Raw genomic sequence first — 18,219 nt, 5'->3', positions numbered from 1 at the left:
TATGGTATGATTTTAATCAAAGGCTCACTTTCTCACAGTCCATCTGTTACAATTACTTTTTTCTCTTAAAATCACAATGCAGAACTTCTGGCTTCTGTCACGTCATTCTGACATATGATTTAAAACACAGCTCTACAATTTCATAGCAAGTTCAGGTTGAAGAATGATTCTAAATTTATCACACTCCTCTGATATACCCATGAAGGATATGGCAAGCTTTTCATAGAATGTCAGTAACTGGTTCCTACGCTTTGTGGTTAAGGATAGGTCACAGGCTCATTTTGATTCTTTTTTTCCCCCATGAGTGTCAGCATGGCTTTTTCTAGCCAGCATGGCAGTACCTCTCTGCTCAAAACTTGCAAGGCCACATCTGGAATACTGAGGCATGTTTTCAGTTGGGTTTTGACTAGATGGCCTCCACACATCTCTTCCAACCTCAGTGTCTCTATTAGTCTGTGAAGTAACTATTACAACGTGTGCAATTACCTAATACTAATGACACGGCTGCTAGATACTGGATACCATACTAACACTATGCTTGCACACCTAAGCCTTCCACTGTTTCTGGACCAGGATGTTAATTTTATATGTCCCTTCAAAGTTTTTTTTATATTTTAAGTTATATTTTATATGTCACCTCTCAAAAGGAAGGCAGCACCCTGCTTCTACAGTCCTTTGGTCTGTAAGTTAACTGCCAGTACAAAGACAGCACACATGGGCACTGACAGTCCCTTGTCAGAGCATTTCTACCAACATTTTTAAAGCTATATTTTTATCTGAATACTTTCAGAGAAGCTCCTCCCTGCTTTGCTATGTATCTCTTGAATAGAGTGCCAGAATAATGCTATGGCTAGGTCAGGAATATATGTGAATTTTTTATTGGGAGCATAAGTACGATGCTCAAATACAGAGTTTCCAAGTTTTTCCTTTTTTTTCTTTTCTTTTTCAAAAGATCAAAGTCAATATTGTGGTAGGCACAGTACATGCTAGAAAAATATGATCTTTAGAGTAAAAATTCTGCAGTAATTTAATCATAATGCAAGTAATTTTAAAAGTTATCGCAAAATCCTGGTCAAAGTATTAAAAGTAGAAGCAGTGGAGGAAGAGCAGGTAGAACATCTCCAAGTCAACAATAAGTGTTTTGAAGCATTTGTTGACTACAAAGTAGTTAAACAAGCTTTTTTGAGTGAAATACTTCAGGAATATACTATTAAAAATGTGCTCATACATGCTTTTGCATTGAAAATGTGTTTACAGTACTCTGTCCAGCCACAAAACTAATCATGGGCCATTCTTCGACACATGATGGTACCTGAGGCTCTTATGGAACCAGCCCCTGCAGCTGCCACCCTGGCTGGCTGCCCCACACCTCTGGGGCTCTTCCATCACCCCACAGCCATGCACCCAGCACAGGTGCTTGCAAAGGGAGGGGCTGTTGCATTGGGATATAGGTGTCTGAAATCCAATCCTGGCTCTGTAAGGAAATGAGAAAACCATCTCGGGGAGTCTATGTTCAGCACACACTGTTTTAGCTGAGGGTCCTTCCCTGAACTTTACTTACACAGTGCTGCCAGCCACTGTCACAGTACCACGCAGCTTCCACAAAACGCTGCAGACCAGAGATGATTTGCTCTAATGTAAGCAGTGCTGAAGTGCCAACTAACAGACAGCAGTGCTCCTTGAAGCTGTTGAGTGCAGCTCAGAATTCAAAGAGCACAAAGGTGCCACTGCCTTTCTATCTTACAATTACACATTCTGCAGCACAGTTAGTTAAATGCATCCATGAAACTTCCAAATATACTTGTGCCCAAATGGGTGCAGACGTTTTTCAACATATGTACAGATGCATTTCTTAATTTTGTGTGAAGTATTATGGCAGCCTCACTGAACATTTGGCTCTTTAAGAGCCATATAAAAGTTTTATTCTACAGTTGCATTTAATTCAGCCAATTAGCATTTCTAAAAAAACAAATTTGATCACTACCTTGAATAAGAAATTTGGCTATCATAAACTGCAAGTTACCTTCCCCCAACCCAAAGCACACAGGTAATTAAGTTGCTACAGTATTTGACATTTCATTTGCAGTACATATTTACTGTAGTATTTCACCAAATAATTCCTGCCATGTTTCGGTGCAAATACAGGAATTTGATTATGAACTATGTTTGTGTGGAAATGACTCAGATAAAGTCATGAAATTATGTGTGTCCCTTCACTCACATGCCTATTTGTGGTAAAAATCTAGAGATTCTTTGAAAAAGACAAAAAAAAAAAAAAAAATGAATATCACAGACATACAAGATATATGTATTTCAAACTGTATTGATAGAACCTAACATTTTAAAATTATTTCTTTTATTTATTCCAGTGCCTTGGAAAGAAGCCAGATTGAGAGCAGCTGAAAAACAGTACTTTCCCTTGGACTTTCTAACTGTGTTATGATATTCTCTATGGACTGTGTTACATGTAGACATAATTCACAGTATTTCAAAAATATTTCTTTGCTTTTGACATTTCTGAATATATTTTTATTTGCTCAAACAACTCTGTTTTGACTGGGCCCCCTTAATTCTATATAAACGAGAGAATTTCTCCCTTTAATGCCCTTCAAATCAAATCACGTTGAATATACATTAGTATTTATGTTAAAACCACTGTGTAGTTTTCTTTCTTCTATCAGGAATTATGTAAAATGTTTTATTTTTGTTTGTATCTGTTGTGAACAATTAAGAGCTTGTGCCAATATTTTCAGCAATTAAAGAAAAAATATTTTACTCATGCAAAGTAAGATCTTTAAGAATAGAACCACTTATGATGTCATATGAGAATATGAAGATGATTAATGATGACATATTTTCCTAGCTCCAATGCTTCCTGAAAGAAATGTCAAGAGCTACGATGATGTGTGTTTGCTGCAGGATACAAGATAAAAAGATGATAACTGTCACCTTCCACCAAACCTGAAGGTATCATTAGAGTTGCTACACAGTTTGTGCCGATGTGGTGAAGCATTTGTTCCCATTTCCATTATAAATCCCATGGGTTTATAGCTCACCTGTAAAAATGTGATCCGAACTAAAATGTGTCATATTATCTTGAGTAGAAGAAGAAAGCTATAGACTTATCATTTCAAATTAAAGAAAAAAAAAGAGTGAAGAATAAGAAAAAATGCTGAAGTAATACACTAATTTGAGTTTTATTACAACTCAGTCAACTGAGTTGATAAAGCTCAAAATCCAATTACATAAAAATCATGCTGATTCAGTTTATCTTTAGAAAAAAGTATTCAACTGACTCAAATAATGGATTATAGAAAGTGGATATATACAATACATTTAATAGCTTGTGGACATACATATATTTATCCACATATATATTTATGTGTATGTGCACATATCCATAACCTTGCAACAGCATGTACTTCTGAGCAGCTTGAACATGATACCATGTCTGGTGGCCACAATAATGCTGCTGCTAAAATATTGCATCCTGATTGTATTCTTGTTGATTTACTACTTCAGCAGCAGTAGGATGGAGCACCTCACCTCTCGGATGAAATTCCTGAGTCTGTGGAGGACTTACTTTATGGATAAGATCTCTTTTAATAGATAATCTATGCAAGAGCCATAGAGATCCTATCTGGAAATAACATTTGTTCCAAATAAATATACAAAAGGCACAGACAGGAAAGGAGAAGTAGAAGAAGTTGAGTGAGACATCTTAAATGCCAATTTTCCTTTTAGTTTAGGGTTCGTTCTTGGCAGGACATTGGTTTGCCTTGATATAGAAACTTGACATTTAAAAAGATGCTCTCGTTTCATATGGGAAAATCCTGAAGTTCTTTTTACCTTCCATGAAAAAAAAACCACCAACCAAAATACCGCTAACAAAAACAAAAATCCACAAACAGAACACCACTGTTCTGCTCAATAGACTAAATGGCTATAATGCAATATGGTGTATAAGCAAACGTTACAATCATATATTTTCTATTTTCCATCTTTTCTTGGCTGCAGATATTCATGGGTAATACAGTAAGTTGAGGGACCATTCTGTTCACCTCATACAGTACAGGAAACAGTAGTATAGGATTATAGTCACTTCCTTAACCACAGTACTTCAAAGGAGAAAAGTTTATATACGTGTTACTAGAGAGGTACCACCTTATATGGAGAGATGTGTGATTGACTACCCTCTAACCACTCAATTTTTTCCAATTATCACCAATTATTCCTGAATTCGTATATTTCTGTGTCTGTTTAAAAATTGAGACTTGTCAAGAAATCTCTTCATGTAGACAGTGGACTTAGGCTAACGTTGAAATACATTTTCATTGCTCATACAGATCTACCATGGCTTTAATTCCATAAAGCACAGAACTATAAGCCAGTTAACAAGTTCACTGCAACTAACAAGACCACAGAAATACTGAAAGTTGTAGATGAGATCTAGGATATTATTCAGCTGGTTGGTATCTAGAATTAAATAGCTTTAAAAGCAATAATAGTCTCCATCCATCACTTTCTCCTTTCCTTTAAATCTCTCAAATCAAAACTCAAATCAAATATTTTCAGCATAATCTTACATCATGATGAAACTCTAAATTTTTCATTCCTTTCCACTTTTTAAGTTTTGTGTGTGCAGCATATTGGCACATTATGGACATATTCAATTAAATAATTGTAATTTATTTCATCATCAGATTTCCCACAACATTAAATCATTTGAATAAGAAACAATATATCCTGGAGTAGTACCTGATATTCATGTAATCAATGATTGCTTTGGCTTGGTCAATGCTGAAGATATCCAAGTTACCACTTCTATCTGAATCAGTTTCTCCTATTCCAGCCATTGCTCTTCCAAGTTCCTTTATGTTATCTTCTAAGGCCATATGTCTGTCTGCAAAGTCATTCCAAGGAACAAAAAAACAAGTATAAACATAGTAGGATCTTTTAAAGCATACTCTGAAGTATTTATATTATGAGTAACGTGAAAACTTAAAAAATAACAGCAAACATTTTTGTCTGTTGCCATTATTCTTATCAATAAATTAATTAAAATTCCATCACAAAATCACTGATGGGTCCTCAGATAGATGTTTAAGACTTAAGAGGTTGGTCTTTTATGTATGCAGAGACAACCACAGATTAGTATGTAAATTCAAGATGCATTTACTACAATATAGCAACTTTCTTTAAAATCAACTATTGTTTCTGTACTGTAAAATATTGCTCTTCTGACCATATTCTTTACAGTATAAAACAGTAATATAGGAATAGATTATTTAAAAGGATACTGAATTTTTAAATACTTACAGTCATGATTCATTAAACATGACTATGCTTAATCTTCATGCTTCATCATTTGTACCTCTCAAAATAGATAATTACCTTACAGTTTTAACTTGAAAACAAAAAAAACAAATGCAAAAACAGTTCTGAACTAAAATTTATATTCTTTTTATAAAATGCCTTGGGAAAAATCTTGAAATACATCAGTGTTATCTATTTAAAGATAAAGGATTCATTTTTCTAATTTATGTAAGGGTACACCATCACTAGAACAATTGTGAAGTTAAAAAAAAAAAAAGTTATAAACACAATTTACTTGTTCTTTTTAAGTCCAAACTGTCTAGAATGGAAGATGGGGAAATATCCACCAGCAGTGAAACAGATTTATTTTCCTTATTGCTTTAATTCTCTACTGATCTGCTCCCTGGTTCTTTGTACAGAAAACAAATTAAAAAAATTACAACACTCTGGTTTTTATAGTTTTGCCCTTTGGTGATACAGCAATCAAAACCCTGAAAATTTCACCTCAGTTTTCATTAACAGAGGCAGCAGAATATAACTAGGAAGAAATACAGAGAATGTGGAAGAAAGGGAAGCTAAGCCATAGGAAATGAGAAAAAGAAACAGAACTATCACAATTAGTGGATAAGTAAAGACAGATAACAAGACTGTGAGATGTCACAGCACACAGGCCCAGATCCTTTCTCCAGTTAGTCAAAATTTTTTCTTTCCTTGTACATCTGATTTTCAGGCCCAATTGCTTCTCTTAGGAAGGCTTTCACAACACATCTGTGAAGTAAGGATCACTTTATCCTCAGCGTATAGAAGGTAGCCCAAATCACATAAGTAGTTCATCTGGGTCCAGTTTTCAGTTCCTATTCTGTCCCTCTTTCTCCATAAGAAACCCTTTTGCAGGCAGCAAAGATGCCTTGGCTCTCGAACTATTTCTCTTCACCCAATCAACCACAGTCTTAAGTTTCTAAACATCTGTTTAGAAACTTTCTCTGTTACCAGACTCAAATGAGTTTCCACTACCTTCCTTGTCTAAATTTATTCTTTCCATTCCATGCTATTACGTTCAAATGAGCTTAAATTTCCAGGCTGTTTGAGTACACTGTAGCAAAGGGAAAGAAAATGGCCATTAATTTAGAAGACATTAGCATTTCACTATTAGTTGCACCAGCTGAGAACAATAAAACAAGGAAACTTACCTCAGCCCTGGGTGGGCTACAGTATACTTTGTAAGATAGAAATTTTGAATTTTAAATGAAATTTTATGAGAAAAAACTATTAGAAGCCTCTTGTAAGCTTTTACAAACTGCATTTTCTTTCCTTAGAATCTCAGCTAAATATGAATGGATTTTCAGAGGCCAGCGAAAACCAAATTCATAATACTTGCTTTACACTTTGAAGTGTAGGGGTAGTGGAGCTGTTTGGGAAAATAAATACATACGTACATAAATAGCCAACCTCAAAATAAGGCATTACTTTTTTGGGACACCTCTGCCTTGTTTTGAAGCCCGCTGAACTGCTCTGAGGCAGTCATTGCCACGGAAAATTTCAGATCAAAGACCTAAAGATTTGCCAGAGTAAAGATCCTGAAAAATGTAAGTCATCTTTAACAATCCATTGTGTTACCAGCCAGTCTAGTATGCGTGCATCACAGTCTCATAAAACTAAATTGTGATGCGTTTCCATTATTCTCCATTGTTATATTAATATAGTTAGCACATGTTAAGATACTTTCTCACTGGAGACAGGAAGGACAACTGGAATTCCAATGATCATAAAGCATATACATATTGTGTCAAAATTCCAAGAACGAAAAGGTACTTGAATTAAACTACAATGAAAGAGTATAACAATTATTAAGGGCTTGATTTTAAATATTCATCTTTACTTTGAATGCATCCACTGAGTCCTTTCACTTTTCCTTTGGGATGGACTCTTTTCAACATAATTACCTTCAAAGTGAATATAAAGTAAGCACTGTGATCTCAGAAAAAGGGGTTTTGAGAGGAAGCTGCTGCAATTTTTTTCTGGATATTTTGTTCCCACCAGACTCAAGATACAGGCTTTTTTGCAAATTTCCTCATAGCCACAAGAGCTAAAACTTCTTCCATTGTAATTTTTCAACTTCAGCAGTGATGACAGTATACTTCCCTCGTTATTCTTTAGTTAACCCATACATTTTGTGCCCAAAGTACAGAATTTGCCGTATAGAAAGCTGCCTGAGAGTTCACCTCCAAGGACAAAATACATATTATTCACCTGCTGTAATTCTATAGCATGTACTGAATATCTCAAACAGCAGAGAAATGTGCCCAAGGCTATGGTGAGACAGTCACTGAGAGAGCTGGCACTGGAATTTAGATGGTCTTTGCTCTCACTCTACTGCAATTATTATTTATTTTAATAAGCTAATGGTAAGATCTTTTCAGGGCCTTTTCCTTTTCTAGCACATACTGTACAAAGATTGAGAGACATTCTGCTCAACAGACTACAGTCCTCTCAAAGTTTAATGTCTTTTGAGGAAAATTATTACCAAGTACAAGGAACAGTATTCAAGAGGAAAACAAATCATTTTACCAATACTTGCAGTTAAAAACCACTTTATTAAAATGATTGGAAAGCATTCTTGCCTTCCACTTCAGGTGTATTTATTTTATAACTTTATACTTACCACTGAGGTTCTCTAACAGGAAGTTTAAGAGATCCATGTATTGTGACATCTGCATGAGACTGAAATTCATTTCTTTTGCCCAACAAAATCCTGCAGTATAATAGTCTAGCAGAATAGCTTCCTTCAAAGATGTCTTCAATTGTTTAAAATTCAGAAACTCTGCCAGCTTTCTGAAAGAGATATCAAAGAACAGAGTTTCTACTTGTAAACTTTCAAAATTTAATGTATGATTATATATCTATTATGACCATATTACATGTATACATGTACATATTTTCCAGGAACTCTGCTTCATCTATTTCTAGATATGAACACTGTTGACCAGAAGAAAAAAAAAACAACAACCGAAATAAGTAAATAAGTGACTACAAATTTCAACAGACAGTAATTAAATGTAAAGATATCACTAATGAAATAAAAAGATGAAAAAAACCCAAAGAGATGCATGCAAAATGCACACAAAAAGAAAAGTAAGTGTTGAAGAAGGGGTTTGGTGAGTGAAATGACACAATTAGTCACACATTCTTGTTTTGAGATAAGTTTATAATATTAAAAAGATCTTGTTTCCCTTTGGTCATTATTTTTCATGCAGATTGTGAAGTAAAATTATAATTTAGAAATAAGGTAAATAATATAAAATTACTTAAAGCACCTAACATACTTAGAAATTTGTATTCCACTTTCATAATTGTCGAGGCATTTGGGAAAAGTTTCATCCTATTTTTCTGGTAAACTGGAAATTTTTTCGCCTACTTAAAAAAAGCAATGATTAGAGAAAAATACATTTCTTTCTAGGAGACCATGCTGTTATTGACACATTTATGTTGCTCTGTCCAATTGTGGAATTAACCACGTATTTTATAAGAATTATATGCCTTTTTCCACATGAAGAGATTTTAGAGGATCAGGGCTAGGACCTCAGTTTGCAATTCTTCCAATGTAACTTTAGCTATATTGTTAGATAGTGAAGTTTTACATTAGAGCAGCCTTTGGTTTCTTAGCAATACCTGACAAAACAGGTCCCAGCTATGATCAGTTTCTCCTTCCATATAAGAGTGTTTTCATTCCTGCTTCTCATTCCTTCCTAATAACAGCATTAAACTCAGATCTACTCATAAAGAACTTACGTTTTCAGGGTTTTCACCAGGCTAGTAGAGATACACTGTCAAATAAAATGACTGCTGTTGTTGTTTTTTAATTAAAGCCTGAACAGCTAAGAAAGTAAAGCATATAATCCAATCAGTTTTGTTTAAAACCATGTATTCTTTTGTTCTGCATAACAAATTTGTACTGCTGTACACATTCAAGCTGGTTAAAAACACTTAACTATGTACTGAAATAGAAGTGGAATGTGGCCAGCTGAACTTTCCAAGGTTTGAAAGAGTCCATATCCTCTCTTTCTGAAGCCTCTGCCAACTCTGTGTTTTCATAATCAGAGCTTCTCAGGGATTTAGATCTTCTGTGATGCTGCTAACAATGCCAGAACTCATCTTTTCAACATTCTGCAAAGCATGTCACTGACAACAGTATCTATAAATGATCAGGAAATTATGGGTGACTTAGATTTCTTAGTTACATTGATTGCTATTTCTTCCTCCACAGAGGCTTTCAAATCCTACAGAGTATAGAACTCCAATATATATGAGAACATAAGACTTCAAAAATCTCATACTGAATTAAATAATCTATTCTGATTTTCCAGCCTTTGCTGTGGCCTCCATTTTTGTACAGAAATGATGCACTGTGATAAACTAACAAAATTTCTGTTCTGGTGTTAAAATTCTCCAGAACTATCCCTTTCGGTTTGATGCAGCACATACTTCATGATTCACTTGTAAAGTGTGTATATAAATTAATACACATCTTCCTCTGATCAGCTGAGACAGAAAAAAAAGGAACATATGGTCTTTTAATGCTTTCCTTTTTAATCTTCATGAAAATTTTTCACAATAAATTGTGTCACTAAGTATATTTTGGTCTCTGGTGAGTTGTATGGTTGTGTCTTCAACCTCCTTTGAAGAAACGGGTCATCAGTCAAGAGAAAATAATAAACAAATAGAAATCTTATTGTTTATAGGGAAAAATAATTTTTCCAGTTTTCCTTTAAAAAGAATTTTTTTTGTCATTAAAACAGAGAAATATTATATTTTGAGAATCATATTTTAATCTCTCAAACACTCAGTGTATTCGGACAGTATGCTGCTTTGCTTTGTTCTCTCCCCTAAAACCCGTTAAGAACACCAGCCCTTTGCTTTTAATTCATTAAGAACTTGCCAGTGGAGACAAGCACTCACAAATTATTTGGGCACTTCTGGAAATCCCATCCTAAAAATATAAGTCTAAGGTTTCAAGCTGAACTCGGGTCTCCTAAACTTAGCTCTTACTAAGCATTAATAAGAAGAGAGAGTTTTGCTACAATGAAGACAACATGGGCTTACTTCAGATGTCTTTGGCTGCCTCCTATTTCCCCAGTGCACCATAACAGCTACCTACCTCTTCACATTTCCATCCCTTTCTAAACTTCTAAAACCTTTCTGATTTTTTTTTCAGTAGCTTGTATTAAAGCATCCTAAATGCTTTAGCAAAAGACTTAACTAAGTGAGACTTATGGAAATGCTCAGTATTGGCCTGTGCTTATTTACATCTTAGTATTTCTAAGAAGGGTGCTGCACTTGGGTCAGGGCAATCCCACATGTTTACACAAACTGGGGGAAGATCTCCTTGAGAGCAGTCCTGCAGAAAAGGACTTGGGGATCCTGGTGGACAAGAAGCTGGACATGAACCAGCAGTATGCACTTGCAGCCCGGAAGGCCAACTGTGTTCTGGGCTGCATTAAAAAATGGGTGGCCAGCAGGGAGAGGGAGGTGATCGTCCCCCTCTACTCAGCTCTTGTGAGGCCCCATCTGGAGTACTGCATCTGGGCCTGGGGACCCCAGTACAGGAAGGATGTGGAGCTCTTGGAGAAGGTCCAGAGAAGGACAACTGAGATGATCAGAGGGCTGGAGCAGCTCTCCTATAAGGAAAGGTTGAGGGAACTAAACTTGTTTAGCTTGGGAAAATGAAGGCTCCAGGGAGACCTCATTGTGGCCATCCAGTACTTGAATGGAGCGTATAAACAGGAGGGGGAATGGCTGTTTATGACGGTGGATAGTGATAGGACAAGGGGGAAGGGCTGAGACAGGGAAGGTTTAGGTTAGATATTAGGAGGAAGTTTTTGACACAGAGGGTGGTGACACACTGGAACAGGTTGCCCAAGGAGGCTGTGGATGTCCCATCCCTGGAGGCGTTCAAGGCCAGGCTGGATGTGGCTCTGGGCAGCCTGGTCTGGTGGTTGGTGACCCTGCACATAGCAGGGGGTTGAAACTAGATGATCATTATGGTCCTTTTTCAGCCCAGGCCGTTCTGTGATTCTGTGATTCTGTGATTCTGTGATTTCATATATAGGATATTTAAAAAGAATATAAACCCACAAACCAAACAGTGTGAAGTACCTATCAAATAATAATAAAAAAATAGAAAAATCAAAAGATATGGGAAACACTAAAACAAAGTAGATATGAGATGAATGACATTTCTTCCCACCTTTCATGAAACATTTAAAATCACATATTTAAACTGAACAATTAATGTGGTAGCTATCACAAAATAAATCTAACAATTTGTACACAAATTTTATTTCATGATAACATTAATTCTAGTATTGTTACATTGCCACTTACTTTTGAAGTCCTTCTACATTTTGTTCTGACAAAGCAGTTATTTGTGAAAAAGAAAGAAATGTATGATTAATAATCTTCTGTCCACCTACAGCATCCTGATCTTGGTCTTCTTCCTACACACACATACATATATATGAGTATAATTTTGAAAGTTGTATTTAATTATGTCAGTAGTTTATCTAAATAACATTTTGATTTTGAGGCAGTAGGCAAGGGGTTAATTCAACAAATGCCAAAAATGTAACATACCTATAATCATACAGTGGCAACAAAATGCCCTAAAACATTTTCACTAGGCAGATATATGGAAAATAGTATTTCTATCTTAAATTCATGTGGGAATGTAATTCAATCTTGTGCTGCTCACAATATGTCACTAACTTATAAGTAAAAACAACAGAAATGTAAATGTACAAAACTGTCCAAGAATCTAGATTTGGCAGATAGTACAGTCACTAAATTTTATACTCAATTTATGCTTAAGGCATTATGGGCATACATGCACATTACCATACTATTTGACCCTATACTTCTTGATTGCACTTTGGGAATTTACTGTCCACATTTGCTCCTTCCTTAGGCCAAGAAACTCCAACATGTTTGTTGCAATACAGCGATGCACATAGAAGAATCTGAGAGTAATGTTTCAGAGTAGGTCTGTGTATCCACAGAACAGAAAACAGCTCCTTGCCAGAAATACGATGGTGCACATGTCACATGGGATAGCAAACTGATCTTGAAAAAACTATGCAGTGGTCTTCTAAAAAATATTTGACAATACTTTATTTAGTGTGTGTCACTGGCCAAAATCACTTCATCGTGGACTTTGGTAAGAAATCTATGAAATATATAAAACACTGGAAAAAATAACTTTTACTATATAACATCTAGGTAATAGAATGAAGTGTGAAAGCACATTATAAAATCATCATCTATAAAGAGAGTCAAAATTACATTTGACATCTATCTGCCTGGACAATCTCTAGGCTGTTAAAATGATATGTTGCTGATAATGATTATCAGTAGTTATTTAAAGAAGAACCAATTATACTCTGACACAATCCTAGCAAAGCTCAAAACTATGTATAGCATCACTTTATCAACTTTAACTAAGTCCTGCTGAGCTCTGAATATTATATAAAAGGAAAACAACCCAAAAGTGTTTTCAAGTTTTAAGGGACTGCTCTGCAAAATGACTTTTCACCAAATGCTTATATCCAAGCTGGCTTTATCAGCAGTCTACATAGGTGGACAACAAGATGAGTGAAAAATTTAGCTGCAACATAAAGCACAAGGAATAGAGGTTAACAGTTTGTACCCTGCCTGGATGTTGGTTACATCCTGGATAAAACCCAAAAATTATTAACTCACAGGAAGTGTATCTGTAACCTGTGGGGCTTTACAGAGGCACAGCAAAGTGAAGCCTGAACAACATTTCTATCTCAGTTTGAGAAAGAAGTGGAAGATTTCCTAACGTGAGCTGATTTTAGATTGAAAAGCATTGTTCTGGGCTAATTGCCACCTAAATCTAGCACTGGTCAAGGAGAGCCCCCAAAGAAAGCTACACTACTCCCCCTGCTGCTGCTGAACTGCAAAATATACCTAAATCTCTGGGACAAGCTGAATTACATGCATGGCTGATGAAACAAGGCTGAGAGCAACCAATATGAAATGTAGTGGACAAACTAGTTTTTCTTTCTAATTAAGCACGAGTACTGTCCCATGCACTTTAGTATTAAAAGTTATCATTTCTAACTGCAAGGAAGTTAGTCTCAGATAGAAAGCCTCATTAGAACAACAAGAACCAAGTAAACGAAGGCTTCCTGCAGACAGTGAGGAACATGGCACTGGTTTGTTTTTATAAGCAATAATTGATGCAGTATAAGAAGCAACACTTTTGCAGTCAGCACTATTGATATAACTGAGGCTTCCAGCCCAAGCTAGGAAAACATGAATAAGTAGCTCAACATAGTAACATTATACTATTATTGAAAGATAATTTTGAATAATTAGGAAAAATAGGAATGCTGCACTGAAGTGACTGCTGGTGTTACAAATCCATTGAAAAATGGATTTTTTTAGAAGCAGTGAGGGCAGAACTAAAAGAATAACTGATACTGATTCCTAGGAAGTTCATCTCTTTCTCTCAGGATGTCCAGTGCATAGGATGCTATATCTTTTTGCACCATTATATATGCAGCATACAGTTCACTGGTTCATCAGTTAAAATCTTACTTATTAAAATGTTACCATTTCACAAGAATCACCCCAGATGAACAGTATAAGATGATGCATTTGACACTATTAAAGAAAAAAAAAGTTTAAGAAAGTTCAAGGCACACGATCTGTGTTCTGATAATCTTCCAGCTTCTCATCCATGGCTATAAGCCAGGTGTGGGTAGAAGGGACAAAGGGATTGGAGGACCAAGCAGAGAAAAGAAGTTTCCAACCCCTGCACTCCACATCTCCAACATTCAAAGCCACATTTGTAGCCCAGTAGTACAGGCTCACCAGTAGTCTTTTCTTTTTTTTTTTTTTTTTTTTGCCTCCCAGTTCTTATGTTCATGCTCAAAGCGACAGGTTAGCAGGCAAAAAGTTGAATACTCTGGAAAAGAAAATATCTGAATTTCCAGAATCTATACAAAAGACCCCTCGCTTTTTCTTAAAAGGCATCAGACCATGTTCATCATGTCAGAAAAGGCCTGACCAAAAAGTATTTTCCTCCTGCCTGTAGCTGGTTTACTATAGCATGAAGCTTTCCCACCTACACTATAGCAATAGGCTGCGCACACCAAACATGCTATCATTAAGGCCCATCTCATTCTTTGAATTACAAATAACAAAAAGGGCCTTTAGGAAAATTCGCAGAAGTCTTAGCATATACATTTGTATTGCAGCAATATATGGAATATGTAAGATTACAAAGAATTATTTTAAAAAACCCCACATGCTTTGTACAGTCTCCTATAGTTCCTTTCAAAACATTGAAAGAGTTTAGCCTTGGAAACACAGTATTTATCTAACTAAAGCTTGTGGTTTAAACTTAAGAGAGACTTGAGTTATTGTAACTCAGTATTGCAGATGAAGCTCCATAATATGCACATCAAAATCCATCACTTCACATGGCAAGGTGAAAGCTCACTGTACATTTCATCACCTACTCTCTGTAACTATTCCATAGCAACAACATCCCTTCCTACCCTCAAGTTCTTAATTTTTAGGGTGCATTTGTGCCAACACTGTCCATAGTAAGTGCAGGTATTATGTAATAGAAAATACAGTTCTAAAGGACTGGTGAGCAGCTGTGGGAGAGAAATTACATTATTTAGAAGATAATTTTTTAAAATAAGAAGTGCCTCTGTAGATTAAAAAACAAAAACAAAAGCAGAAAAAGACCTAAAGTAACTTGAATGATCCTGTATTTATGGAAAAATTATTTTGGGGCAGAACCTCACCCCCACTAAAAGTTTATCACCATTGTGCTTTGCCTTTTGATGGCTGTCTTTAACCACCACTGAAAAATCAAAGGGAAATTGTTTTTTTGCATGTTCACTGATATGGTGATAAATTTACCTTTCCTTTTACTGTTAGCAGCTGTGACTGACTGAAACAATCCAAGGTGATTTCATTCTGATAATGCTATCCTCATGTGTTGGGGGAGGAAAAAAAAAAACAACCAAAAAAGCCTCTGCCAATATATATTGTCAGCAATAGACTTAACCAATGTAAATATAAACTACTACAGGAGAATTATTTGTTCCCTTTATCCTTTATTTTCCTTCAAATAATCTCTAGCTGTTCTGAATGTATAATATATTTCAAGCTGTTCAATATGTCACTCCAAGTGCTTTGGGCACCTCTTGTCAACATCATCAAATCAAAATACCAAATCAGATCTTTTGAAACAAAAGAACAAGATCCTCCTTGAATTCCTCAGACAGTGTTTACAAATCACTGTGAAACAGAAAATAATAACAGCAGAGTAATAAACAGCAAGCTGCAAAAAGCTTTGTATTTGGGTGGGGAAGAATTCTAAAAATAACCACTCCAGCATCTGCAGTTTTGGTGAGGGCCTCTCCAGAGCGGTAAGACATTAAAACACAAAAATGGAAATTAGCTATAGAGTTCCTGAAAGGAAGCAGGCTTGTCCTTTGGGATGAGACCTCTGCTCTGGTTGAAGATGTTCGTTATTTGCATCTGTTTGAAAATACAACAATATGCTTTGCAAAATCTTGACTTTCAAAAATATATTCACAAAGGAATGCCTTGCCAGCTCTCTCAAATTATATCAGCTACCTGAAGCGTAAGGAACGAGATCCTCCTGCCCTCACCCCTTGGGAAATGAAACTGGACTGAACTCTCTGCTGCCACAGACAGATAGTTTCCAGTACTGAGCTGGTTCATTTAAAGCTGGCTCAGCTACCTCAGCCTGAGCAATACTGCTGACAGCAGTACAGATGTATCCTGAAACAGTGTTGCATATCAGTTACAACTTTAATCAAAATGGGAATAAAAAAAATAGCAACACAGGCTGTTATTTGTATTATTATATGCATTTTGTTATCAAGCTGTCAAATACTTCAGCAGAAGCAGAAAATCTTGAAGCTGTCTACCTAATGGTTAAGGCAGAAATAGAAATGCATTCACTGCTCCTATATGTTAAAAAACAACAACAAAAACACACACACACAAAAACCATCACCAACAAAACAAACAAACAAAAAACCCAAACCATTTGTCTGCTCCCATAACAAGAAGTTAAAATCAATAGTTGCTATTTTAGTCATAGTATTTATTTTGTTGTCAAACGAGGAAATACACAACAGCATCACTAATTTCAGCAGTATTCAAAAGAGAAAAGTGCAGATATGCCAAATGCAAAAAATAATGCCTATATGGGAGGACCATTACAGAGGCTGATGGTGTCCACTTAATAACAGAATGCATTTCAGAAAACATGTGCAATCCAAATGCTCAGGCATATGAGTTACCAAATTTACTAATGTTTTTCACTGCTGCAGACTGCTAGATGGAACAGAAAGCGTTTTTTAAAAGAAAACAGCAGCAGGAATTGCTGAGATCGGCATTCAGGTTTTGTAATACGATTTCTGCTGAAGTCTGAGCAGTTATAAAAATATTTTAATTCAAAAGGAATTTTCTCAAGATTTTCTCAAGAGGCAAATACAGTGGCAAAATAACATGTTTGCTATGGCTTATGCACAGAACATGCTAGCTTCAGCCAAAATTGAAAGCTATATCATCATAATAATAAAATAATAATAATAATATAACAATAAAAACGCACAAATCCACAGTTTGCAATAAAAATAAGTGACAGGGGATAGCAGGAATTATCAGAAAGGCGTGCTATCACGTATCACACAAACTTCAGTACAGAAAATACATGAAAAAAAAATCCTATAAAGAATCCTTCTATAAAGCTGTGAAGTAATAGAGGAAAATTTCAGTGCTACTTTTCAAATAATAGAATCAAAGAATCACAGAACTGTTCAGGTTGAAAAAGACCTCAAAGATCATAAGTCTAACCACAACCTATCCATACTACACTAACAGCCCTCTGCTAACTCGTGTCCCTGAGCCTTTGGACAGCCTGTCCTTTCCCACACTGCACACCCTGCGGCCTTTTGCTCACCGCTCCCAACAGCCATAGTATTTACAGATAACACTAATAGATAGAATGCAGTGAGAACCACTTGTGTTTCTCATAAAGCGTTTGCATAATGCATTCTACACAGCAGAGGATTTATTCATTTCAAGAAACCTAAATATTAAGCTCTCGTGCCAGCGGTTGCTATGGCAGCCTGGTGCCAACCGACACACACACCCTGGCGGTGGCTGCGCCCAGGAAGGGCCCCGGCTGCTTTCGGGCAGGTGGCCTTCTCTGCTACGTGCTCTTTTGTGACAAGGTCACGCAGAAATACACACTCACACTGCCTTCATTTATCCTCCAAAAGCATTTTAACGTTCACCCTTTCTTTTTAAGCTTTCAGGAGCTTGGTGAAGACACTTAAATTCTTAAATTAAGAGATCAAGGAGAAGCAAGACAAAGAGAGAGGGTGCCAACGCGCGGGGACAGCTAGACGAACAGCACGGTCGTTGCCCGCCTCTTGCCCGCCGCGGCCCCGCGGGCTGGGGGCTGGCGGCATGAAACGCAGTGAGCGAGGATACCTGCCCCGCCGCCGCCATGCTGCTGGGCTCGGCGTCTCCGTTGCCCAGGGAACGGGGCGGGCCCCGAAGCTCCGCCCGCGCGGCCCCGGCCTCTGCTTTCAGCCCGCCGGGCGCCATCTCAGCGCCCCGCCGCAGGGCTGCCGGCCGCGGCCCTGCAAGGGCTCGGAGCGGGCAGGAGGACGGGCTTTAATGGATGGCACCTCGCCGTTACCCTAACGGCATCGCAACGTCAGCTCTTGAGACACCGTGTTGGAACCTCAGTCCAGCCCGAGAACACTGCACACGTTGTTGCAGGTCAGCCAGTGTAAAGCAGCAGGCTTCTGCTGGCAGATA

The 18,219-nt window shown here is 36.8% G+C and overlaps 1 protein-coding gene across 1 annotated transcript in view; it reads right to left on the bottom strand.

Annotated features, from left to right (window-relative positions):
- Positions 1–17,911, bottom strand: part of CABCOCO1 (ciliary associated calcium binding coiled-coil 1) — a 51,645-nt gene extending 33,734 nt beyond the window's left edge. Inside the window, exons 1-4 of the mRNA XM_048946445.1 lie at positions 17,887–17,911; positions 11,698–11,810; positions 7,979–8,148; positions 4,759–4,903 (exon numbers count right to left, since the gene is read on the bottom strand). Coding sequence (XP_048802402.1) covers positions 4,759–4,903; positions 7,979–8,148; positions 11,698–11,810; positions 17,887–17,904 — 446 coding nt within the window. The 5' untranslated portion in view covers positions 17,905–17,911. The remainder of the gene's footprint in view (positions 1–4,758; positions 4,904–7,978; positions 8,149–11,697; positions 11,811–17,886) is intronic.
- Between the last annotated feature and the right edge of the window lie 308 nt (positions 17,912–18,219).

Source organism: Lagopus muta, chromosome 5 (assembly GCF_023343835.1).
Source record: "Lagopus muta isolate bLagMut1 chromosome 5, bLagMut1 primary, whole genome shotgun sequence".
Taxonomy (NCBI): domain Eukaryota; kingdom Metazoa; phylum Chordata; class Aves; order Galliformes; family Phasianidae; genus Lagopus; species Lagopus muta.
Note: the sequence above shows the minus strand (reverse complement) of the source record. Positions and strands in the feature narration are given on the sequence as shown.